This window comes from Equus caballus, chromosome 17 (assembly GCF_041296265.1).
Source record: "Equus caballus isolate H_3958 breed thoroughbred chromosome 17, TB-T2T, whole genome shotgun sequence".
In the NCBI taxonomy this organism is placed as follows: Eukaryota; Metazoa; Chordata; class Mammalia; order Perissodactyla; family Equidae; genus Equus; species Equus caballus.
Genome location: NC_091700.1, coordinates 25,096,661 through 25,107,419, shown reverse-complemented (window position 1 = coordinate 25,107,419; position 10,759 = coordinate 25,096,661). Strand labels below are relative to the sequence as shown.

The 10,759-nt window shown below is 57.5% G+C and overlaps 1 protein-coding gene across 2 annotated transcripts; it reads left to right on the top strand.

The window, feature by feature from the left end:
* Positions 1 to 3,479: 3,479 nt before the first annotated feature.
* On the top strand, positions 3,480 to 9,915 carry CDX2 (caudal type homeobox 2). Of its 2 annotated transcripts, none has more exons than XM_023621445.2 (3): positions 3,480 to 4,166; positions 7,654 to 7,799; positions 8,680 to 9,915. In XM_023621445.2, the coding sequence occupies exons 1-3, from the start codon at positions 3,632 to 3,634 to the stop codon at positions 8,944 to 8,946; spliced, it is 948 nt and encodes a 315-aa protein (XP_023477213.1). In that variant the 5' UTR covers positions 3,480 to 3,631; the 3' UTR covers positions 8,947 to 9,915. The 2 variants fall into 2 exon arrangements, with proteins under 2 accessions (XP_023477213.1, XP_023477215.1); XM_023621447.2 differs by having other exon boundaries at positions 7,654 to 7,795; positions 8,680 to 8,967.
* The last annotated feature ends 844 nt before the right edge of the window (positions 9,916 to 10,759 follow it).

The window sequence follows — 10,759 nt, the reverse complement described above, 5'->3', positions numbered from 1 at the left end:
GTCACAGGCTCCCCAGTTTCCGGGAGCCACAAATATGGGGGAAAGCAGGGTTCCCCAAGCTGCAGCAAACACCCAGGACCTTTGAGCAGGGAGGGAGCCCTGTCAATGATCTGTGGATTCAAGGAGTGTCTACCTAGAGGAGCAGCCCGCCCCTTCCGGAGTCTCCTGCTTCCCATCCCCCTCTGTGTCCCTGCCCTTGCTACCAGCTGGGATCCTGGAAGATGAGACCCCCCTCCGAGGAATGTGGTATGGCCTCTACACTGTCAGTAACAAAGAGGCGTCCCTTTTATAAGTGAGTCGAGTCATGGCTATCCCTGTAGTCTTCCTGACACTTTATTTACCTGAGTCTCTTTCCTCCTACCACCTCTGGCCCTTAAAGCCTACTCGAGCACTGGCTCCGTGGGGTCACAGCCCCAGCCCAACCCAAGCCCCAAGCTTCCCGAACAAGTTTGCCTTCTCCAGAGTGATTTGCTGAAGGCTTCTCTAGCAGAGCAGCCGGTTAAGGGCCTGAGGTACTGGCTGGAAGAGAGCCTTGAGCTGCGGAGGTGGGGACAGCCATCCGAGGTGGTTCTTGGCTCAGGCCAAAAGGCTCTAAGAAAGCTGTTAAGCACCTTGGGTCTAGGAATGAGAAAGCTCTGCTTGAGGTCCTGACGCAGGTGGCATCTGCATCCTTCCAGGGCTGCATACCTGCACCCAGACGCTGAGGAGCCGCCGCCACCCAGAGCAGGCCTCCAGAGGGCAGACCCCCGACAGAGACCTGCCAGGGGGTAAGCCATCAGGATGAGAAGACACCCAGACTCCCTTCCCATCAGCCACCTTCCACTCTCTCTGACTGCTCTCACCACTCTGCCCCTCCAGGGACCCAGATGGGCCCTCTCTTGGCTGAGAGGGCAACCCGGATGTGAGGGGACACTTCTGCTCTGAGGAGCTTGTTCAAGGACATCATTATTGGCTCCTTTCCCCTCACCAAAAAGCCCAGACCCCAGGACCATAGGCGGGCCATGCCACTACCAGTGGGCCCATTTTTTCATGAAGGAAACCGATTGGTTTTCACCATGATTTCCTATCTGCAGCCCTCACACCCCAAGTGAGCCTCAGGCTTCCCTGTGGTAGGGTCAGCTCTGGACCTGGCGTGACCCCTGGGGCCAGAGCAACCCTGGCCGCTCCCAAAGCATTTGGGCGGGCAGGCCAGAGCCCTTTCTCCGGGGCAGAGCACAGAGACACAGCTGGAAAACCGGGACAATTAGGCAGCGGCCAGCGGCCGGGCCATAAAAACGCAGGAAGCGGCCACCGCAGGGCGGAGGGGATGGCTGTCCCCAATAAAGTGATTGTTCCAAAGAATGCCCACATTCCGAAGACACAGGCTCGAGCCTGGGCCTCGGCTTCCAGAGCTTGGGGGTTGGGAGGGGGTTGGGGGGACGGAAAGAGGGATTGTGTCTCCAGGAAGAGGAGGAAGATGTTTGCTAGATCAAAAGTCCCAAGTGCCCACTACTTAACCTCCCACATTCCCGCCCCATCAGGACTGCAGACCCCTTTCCCTCCCCTGGTGATTTGAGTTCTGTAATGGGGTTTACAATTTATTTCCTATTTTATTTCTGGAGAGGTCCGATGGCACTTAGCTGGCTGGCCCAGGCCTGGGGGGGCCACATGGAGGACCTGCTCTGATATTCCATCTCTTGAGTGCTCAGCTTGCTGCCCCAGACCCAGCCCCAATTTTAACCTTCTTCCTTAGGAAACACAAGGCCAGGAGGGCCCGGCAAACAGGAGGTCCTGCAGTTCTGATCCTGCTCTGGCTTGGCCTCTCTGCACCATACAGCTTGGTGGGTGTCATCTGTAAAATGGAGAGGATGACAACATCAGCTTTGTTCCCGATCAAGGGAGATAAAGGACACTGGAAAGAGCTCCAGGGATGACAAGATGAAGTGACAAATACCAGAGAGTGCTTGACAATGAGAACCGACAAGTGCAGATCTGGCGGAGGGCGGCAAGCACCCGCTGATTCGGGAGCGCTCAAAGCCACCCAGTCAGGCTGCCCGGCCCGCCGGCCCCGGCCCCTGGGATCCTCAGATCCTAGTCTGGCAGCGCCTCTGGGCTGGGGAGAAGGCAGGCGGCAACCGGGGCCGTCTCCCTGAGGGCGCTGAACAGAGATGGACACCGGCAGAAGCCGAATCTGGTTGCCCTGTGCTCCTGTTGCAGCAGTTCCTGAAACAGGCCTGCGCTTCCAACCCCAGGCCCTGTGGACACAGTGTTTCAAAAACCACGGAGGATACTTTCTCAACCCTTCCCCACTGGGCGATTTTCAGAAGCCGTCATTAGCAATGGCCCATGGTTCCCCCATCATCCCCTGGAGATGAAAAACAATTTTCTTGGAAGGACGTTTTACTTTGTAAAGGAGAAAGTATTAAGACATATAAATACCTAGGTACCTATTAGGAGAAAGTCTAGGCCCTCTCTTCCTTGATTTTTAACCATATACTTAAGTATACTAAACATATAAGTGTACACCCTGGATTTTCACAACACACAGTGACCAGTACCCTGCTCAAGAAACGCTACCCGCGCTCTACCTCTCCCCTCCTGCTCCCTTCCGTCTCTGCCCTCCTAACTACCTTGACTTCTGCCACTGTCCCTTGGTTTGTAGTTTACTTTTGAGTCTTGAATGTAAATGCTCAAAGCAATTGCATTAATTTAACCTAAATCTCAAACGTGAGATGAACTCGGAGATGCAGCTTGAAGCTGGGGTCACAATTTATCTCGTGCGGAGAACCAGTGGCTTCCCTGGGGAAGAAAAGAAAGGACTGGGTGACTGTTGTTTGGGGCGCGCGGTCGTTCTGGCCAGGCGCGCAGAGCGGGAAGGAACTGGCCCATCTCTTCTGGCTCCGCTCGCTCGTCACCTCGGGTGGGTCAGAAACGTTGTCATCAAAGCAATGGCTTCCCTTTGCTTTTCCCTTTGGGATGGAAAGAGCTTCGTGACCGCCCACCCCTCTTCCCCGCAAATGCATAGACACAACTCCTCAGTCTCCAAGACAGATTCCCACCAAGATAGCTCTTTCGCCCTCTCTTTTGCAAGTCTCTTGATTTCATTCTTTGAACCTATGATTGGAGGTTAAAGTGCACCAGGTTGGAAGGAGGAAGCTCTTGACAATAAAGGTTTGAATATTTAGTTGGGATAGAGTCGTCCTCTCCAAGCTCCCCCCCCCTTATCTTTTAAAATGCAAATCGTGTTTCAGGGGGTTGCGCGCAGGGTGCGCGCTGCGCCTCGACGTCTCCAGCCATTGGTGTCTGTGTCATTACTAATAAAGTCTTGTAAACACTCGTTAATCACGTAAGGCCGCCAGCCTGGGGCTCTGCACGCCAGCCTGTGGCGGGTCTTCCCCGCCTCTGCAGCCTAGTGGGAAGGAGGTGGGAGGAAAGAAGGAAGAAAGGGAGGGAGGGAGGGAGGAGGCAGGCCAGAGGGAGGAACCGCCTCAGAGGCAGAAGCGCCGCGAGGAGCCAGCCGAGCACCGCGGGCTGGGGCGCAGCCACCGCTGCTCCTCACGCCCCCTCGCCTCTTCCCCTTCGCTCCCCCGGGCAGCCTCCAGCGTCCGTCCCCAGGCAGCATGGTGAGGTTTGCTGTCGGGCCCTCGCCACCATGTACGTGAGCTACCTCCTAGACAAGGACGTGAGCATGTACCCCAGCTCCGTGCGCCACTCTGGCAGCCTCAACCTGGCCCCGCAGAACTTCGTCAGTCCCCCGCAGTACCCGGACTACGGCGGCTATCATGTGGCGGCTGCGGCGGCCGCGGCCGCGAACTTGGACAGCGCGCAGTCCCCGGGGCCGTCCTGGCCCGCCGCCTACGGCGCCCCGCTCCGCGAGGACTGGAACGGCTACGCGCCGGGGGGTGCAGCGGCCAACGCCGTGGCGCACGGCCTCAACGGGGGCTCTCCGGCCGCCGCCATGGGCTACAGCAGCCCCGCCGACTACCACCCGCACCACCACCCGCACCACCACCCGCACCACCCGGCCGCCGCGCCTTCCTGTGCCTCGGGGTTGCTGCAGACGCTCAACCCTGGCCCTCCAGGGCCCGCCGCCACCGCCGCCGCCGAGCAGCTGTCCCCCGGCGGCCAGCGGCGGAACCTGTGCGAGTGGATGCGGAAGCCCGCGCAGCCGTCCCTCGGAAGCCAAGGTAAGCGGCGGCCGCGCCCCGCAGGAGGGCGCCCTGGGAAGGCGCGGACGGCCGGGCCGCTGGGCAGGCTGTGTGGCCAGCGCGTCCTGGGCCGTCCGGGCTGTCCCGGAGCTCCGCGCCCGGAGGGGCGGGGCGGGAAGACCAGTTCAGGGGGCTCTGACCCTCGGGTCCCCTCTAGCTACTGCACCTGGGCTGGTGGGGGTCGGGACTGAATATTTTGCCTCCACCCGCGTTCAGTTTAGGGCAGAGTAGTCGCTTCCTCTTTCCAACAGCCGAACACTCGGGAGACTCCCGGGCATGTCGGTGTAGCTCGGCTGCACGCGAGCGGAATCGCATCCTCCTCGCTCGCTGCCGCGCGAGCTCGGTGCGCAGCTTCGAGCCGCCGGGAAGGGGGAGCCTCGAACTCCGCCGCCCCCGGCTCTAGACTATTTCTCTCCACGCCCTCCTTCCCCGTCTGAGCCACTCAAGAAGAGTGGTGGCCTGGGGGGCCAGGAAGGCGTCCAGGCGGCACGTGGGGCCAGGTTTGGCCATTCCGGCCAACTTCAGGGAGCGGAGCTACAGCAAGTAGGGAGACCGGGCAAAGCTGCTGTAGCTGCAAAGAAGGTGTTGGCCTCAGGAGGTAAGGGGAAGGGGGCGCGCCCCGGTCTTTGAACCTTTGATCTGCAAAGGGGCTATTACAATCGAAAGCTGGAGGGCTAGGGGCAAGAAGCCGTGGGAGTCCTCTCGTGTCTGCAGAGGGAGAAGGGAAGGAAACCTTGGTGGAGAGTCAGCCGCTGCTCCATACAGGGATCTTTTCTCCCAAAGCTTCCTTTCAAGGGTCTCGGGGTTGTGTGTGTACACGCGTGCATGTTCAAGAAGCTTGCTCAGGAGATGTCCCTACAAAGATCCTAGGTTTGCCGGACTTGGGGGGGGGGGGGGGCTCATTGGTTCGGGGTCTGCCCCTTCTGGTGTCAGGATGTGTGTCAAGGTGGAAAGGAAATGCGAATAGGTGCCGTGGGGAGAGTCCTATTGGCGTCCCCTTTTTACTCCCTGTAGTCCTTTTCCCAGCTCTCTACACTTCCGCTTTTTTTTCTGCCCTCCTTGCTGGCCCAGCCCGGCCGGCATGCATGCAGGTTATGACCACTCTGCAGAGGTTTATAGCCAATTACAGCCGTATAAATCAAGAGCAGCCGTTAGGGGCTGTCTCTGGGCATCGGGTTTGTGCGTCACTGGGCACATGCCGGGGATCGTCCGGGTGGGAAATGCGGCCGCCTGGGGAGAAGGCCACAGGGCCAGCCTCGGAACCTCGGCTTGGTCGCTTCCCCAAGAGGAGGCGCCCTCGTCTGATCAGAGTGCGCTCCCAAAGAAGGCTTCCTTCTCCGGAGCCTCCTTGGGGCGCACCTGGCGGGGAGTGGGGCGGCCTAAGGGAGACCTTTGGCATGTCCCGGGAGAGTGACCGCGGTGCAGGAGCCCGGGTGGGGGTAGAGAAAGGGGAGCCTAGGAGCCCAGGCCGCGGGGTCAGCAGATGAGAGGACGCTGTGAAGTCCCGCGCGGAGGTGGCAAGGCCGCAGTCGGCGCCGGGCGCCCTTGTGATGTTAATGTGGGGAGGCCAGCGGCCCGCGGGCCCGGAGCCCGACTCCTCTGCGGAGCGTCATCTGTCAAGGGGCGAGGGGGGGTTGGTACTTGGCCCGGCCTGCTTTGATATACACCTTCCCAGCCCTGCCATTGTCTCTTTTAGGGCCCGGAAAGAGGGTGGTGACTTTCGCAGTCAATAATGAATTCTGACAAGTCCCTCTCATCTCTCCCCTCCTCCAGCCCCCTTCTTGGTTCCCAGGGGGTGCGGGGCGCCTCCGTGACCCTTGGAGCGTGGGCTGCAGTGCGCGCATGGGACCTGGTCACTGCGTGTCCCGGCGCATCCAGGATACGGGGCAGCACCCGAGAAACATCTGCTCCCTAGCACCCCAAGGCGAGTGTGGTTACAGGAGAGTTCGGCTCAGAGAACTCCTTTGCGCTGCTCCCCAGCCCTGGAGGTGTCCTGTGTGGTTCCAGCCTGGCTCCAGTGCCAGCCCCGCCTTATACGGGCTGCGTGACCTAGTCTGATTCTCAGTCTCCTCGTCTGTAAAGAGGGGCGACTTCCACGGGCAGCCTCGAGTGGGTCTGAGGGTTAACGCGTGTGCCGCGCCCACGCTTGGAGGCTCCGGGGACGCGTTGGCTCCCTGTCCTTTCTCAGGCGCGGGGTCGGGGCCGCTGCGCCCATTCAAATGCGCCTGCCGGCCGTGTTTATGTTAATGCGCCTGGCGGGGAGGGGGATGAAAGCCGGGGCCGCCATTTGCTCAGTAGTGGTAATTCAAACAGAATGCGGTTGTTATTAAGGCATTGAAAGGGCTTTTCTTTGATAAGATCGCCTTGTCCTGCATTGTTTGCGACTGTGTTCCCCTTTCAGCGGCTCGGGGGAGCTCCCTCTGATCCGGCCTGCATCTTCCCAGGGCGCTTTTGTTGTGGTTTGCAAAGGGTTTTACCTGAACAAAGTCGGCCTGCGGGGCATTAAACACCTCCAAGCAACTCCCAGACCCTTTAGATCTTCCTGTAGCACCGGGCACTGGGCAATTGAACCTGTTTTGGTGCGAGACCCTGACCTGGGGCCGCCCGGAGGGAACATCTCCTGGCCAGCACTCTGCCGAGGGACGGTGCCGGCGGAGACGCCAGGCTCGGCCTGCTCCGACTGCGTCGGCACTATTTGTCAAGGCCCTTCAGTAAAACAATCAATCCGAGGTTTAATATGTTGACTCAATCCAATGAGCGTAGATCACCGGTCAGGATAGCTCTGGCAGCGTTTGCCGCAGAAATGAACGGGGGGATTCAAAGGGAAAAAGTGCCAAATGCCAAACCAGGGTGGGCCCGGTGTACCGTGTCCCCAGTGGGAGAGGTTTGCTGCCTGCCAGACCCCAGCTGAGAATTCCACCAGATGGGCCCACCCTACCTGGGGGATGGTTCTGGTGACTTGAGGGAACCTGGCAGCTCCCGCACCCCCTTTTCCACTTCTAATAAAGCAACCAGAAAGTAACCCCCCTCCCAGGACGTGTACCCAGAGTCCCAGCTGTTTTCAGCGTGGGCTTCCCTCTCTGGTAGGCCTGAAAGTCTCTGTTTCCGGGACTCTGATCTGCCCCTCTGCCTTTGGGCCCCGCCGCTTCAGTGCTGTTTTGTTTTACCAAAAGGGTAGTTGGGCTCTGCTATCTTTTGTGTGTATGACGTTTTAATTTTCCTTAATTTTCCTTAATTTTTTAAAACCGCTTAACTCCAAGGTTAGTTTAGTTGTCCGGGATAGCCCCACACCCCCCCACCCCAGGACCCTCTGGGGGGTCTTGTCAGACAAGCAGGAACTGGCCAGCCCCGGCCCCCCAGGGCGGTGGAGGAAGAGAAATGGCCCCGGGGTTAGGGAGGTTTGTCATTACCCATGACTGATGGGCGGCCTCGCAGTGCTCAGCCCCAACTTCTCCTTCCTCCACAGTGAAAACCAGGACGAAAGACAAATACCGAGTTGTGTACACGGACCACCAGCGGCTGGAGCTGGAGAAGGAGTTTCACTACAGTCGGTACATCACCATCCGGAGGAAGGCTGAGCTGGCTGCCACGCTGGGGCTCTCCGAGAGGCAGGTGGGCACTGTCCTGCTCCCTCTGGGGCCCGGTCACCGTAGGGGGGAGTCCCGCCAGAGAGTTAGGAGCTGGGCCCGGGAACCCACCTCGTTCTGTGGGCAGAGCAAAGGAAAAGGATAGAGAGCGTTTTCCTTCTGAATGCTTTTTAAAAGCCTCCTTTCACCTCTGTCTCTTTTTGATGTTGAATATTTTTTTCTCTTTTGGGGGGGTCCGGGAGGTCCAAGAAAAAACTGAGTATTAGTTTAATCCAGAATTCCATTTGGGTCAATAAAGATTTAAAGATCTTTTCTCTTTGTGCCCAGCACTGTACCTGGGGAAAGAATTAACATAAGACCCCAATACCTGCCCATAAAAACTAGAGGGGTGAGGTTTGGCTTATGAACACTCTACATAGTTTAGGAAAAACAAACCCGATGCACAGCCAGGAAGCCCCACGTTAAGTCTCATTCTCAGCTTCAGGGTGAGGAGTATTACATTACACTTTAGCTTTGAGAGGCCAAAGGTTGCCATTCTGAAGCCCCTCCAGCACTGGCCTCCTCTTGCTCTGTGTGGAAAGGGCCTTACAGTTTCTGTTTCCTTGGTTCTGAGACTCTGAACTTTTCCAGTGAAGTTGTAGATAAAGGCTGCTTTGGAAAGAAATCTAGGGAACAAGGAGGGAGGAAGGCTCCCCTCTCATGAGGCTGAGTCTGGCTTGGGGGGCGGGGGGCGGGCTGCAGCGCTTGGCTGTGTCGAGGTATCCAGTGAAAGGCTGTGAGAAGGGTTGGGGGTCCTCTGTCTTTGGTTGCAGAGGGAGATAGTGGTGCTGGTGCTGAATGCTGTTCTTTTTTTCCCTGACTACTTCTGCATCACTTTCCATTTTTCTCCGCCTTCCCATTTCCAGGTTAAAATTTGGTTTCAGAACCGCAGAGCGAAGGAAAGGAAAATCAACAAGAAGAAGTTGCAGCAGCAGCAGCAACAGCAGCAGCCGCCGCAGCAGCCACAGCAGCCGCCGCCTGCACCACAGCCTGCCCAGCCACAGCCAGGTCCTCTGAGAAGTGTCCCGGAGCCCCTGAGTCCTGTGTCTTCCCTCCAAGGCTCGGTGCCTGGCTCTGTCCCTGGGGTTCTGGGGCCAACCGGGGGGGTGTTAAACCCCACTGTCACCCAGTGACCTACAGTGGCCTGCAGCAGCAGAGCAATTCCAGGCTGAGCCATGAGGAGCATGGACTCTGCTAGAATCTTCAGGAGAGACCCCTCCCTTCCCACCCACAAATGTACACCAACTTACCCAGCTCTCAGAGAAAAACTGGGGGCCAGGAGTAAAGACAAGTGGGGTTGGAGGCCTCAAGGAAGACATTCTCCCAGATTTTGACTTTTTCCGGTCTGACTCTTTCTGTCCCCGAGGAGAGGGTAAATGATGGGGGCTTCGTTTGGTACTGGCAGAAGCAATGCCTAGACTGGCTAAACAGACCAGGTTTCCAGCCCCCACCTCCCCAGCTCTTTGCCTCCAAACTCTGCAGGATGCATCTCTGGTGGGAGCTGAGCAGAGAGGCACTCCAGGTAACGCCAATGCTTGGAGCCAAGATGGCTACTGCCTGCTCACCATCCAAGGACCAGCTGGCCCCTCCTGCCTCAAGGGCAGGCAAGATTTAAACTGCAGAAGCCAGAGGCAGCTAAGATAGAAACCTGGACCTACCAAGGACTGCAGAACCCCCAGGTCTTTGTCTTTCTTCTCTTCCCTGCCCAGACCAGGAAAGGCTTGGCTGGTGTATGTGTGCTGTATGGTGTGAGGGGGTGGTTATTGGACTCCAGGCCTGACAAGGGGGCCCAGGACAGAGCCTTGTTTAGAAAGCCTGTCACCAGAGCTTCTCTGGGCTGAATGTATGTCAGTGCTATAAATGCCAGAGCCAACCTGGACTTCCTGTCCTTTTCACAATCTTGGGGCTGATGAAGAAGGGGAGTTGTTGTTGTTGTTGTTGCTGCTGTTTGGGTTGTTGGTCTGTGTAACATCCAAGCCAGCTTTTAAAAAGCCTCTGGCTCCACGGGGAGAGAAGTGATATGGTGAAGGGAAGTGGGGGGTATTTGAACACAGCTGAATTTTTTCTAAAAAGAAAAAGAGATAAACGAGCTTTCCAGATTTCAGATTCTGTATTTATTGTCTTCAGATTTTGTCTGGAATTATTATTTTTTTAAGGAATTAAGTATCTTCTCTACTTGCAAGCTAGAATTAGAAAAGTCAGGGAGGGGGTAGCGAAGGTTATCTGGACAACCTCATTTTACCCCAGAGCGGCAGAAGCCCGAGGGAGCAGCTTCTGAGACCTTCCCTGCCCCCAAGCCGGAGCCCAGCCTAGGATTGTGGAATGTATGGTTCTCCTGGGGGTGCCTTTGGGCGAAATGCACATCTGAATGGTCAGCTGCTTCCCAGCTGCCGGGAGTTATGGGGGGTGGAGGTGAGAGAGCCCCTCAGCATCTCCTCACATCCACACTGAGGAGATTTTAAGCATTCCCTTCAGCAGCGATGCCCTCCTCCCTAGGGATCCCCCACAATCCAGCGAGTTAAACATAAGCATTAAGTAAAAATATTTATTTTCTGTTTTCCCGAGGCCACAGTTCCATGAACATAGTCTTTCTGCAAATCGCTGGGCGTTTCCTTGAGCCCTTTGTGCCTCCACCCCTTCCTTGCCCTGTTCTGTGCCATTTCCTTGTCCCATCGTCTCCCGCCCACCTAGCCCCACATACAAGAATTCCTGGGCCAGTATAAGGACATCCTTTTGGTGACGGTGCTGTTGTCTGGCCGATCCGCTGGGGACCGGGCTGCTGCCCTTGAGGTTTTGGTTCTGGAAGCTGCCGATGTGGACACTGCCGTCGGGGCCCGAGGAAGAGGGCTTTGCCCTCCATTTCGGTCTCCCCACAAGCACCTTCGAGCCTAATCAGCGCCTCAACAGAAGGAGAAGGTGCCCCGAGGGCAGGGGAGGATGAGCAAG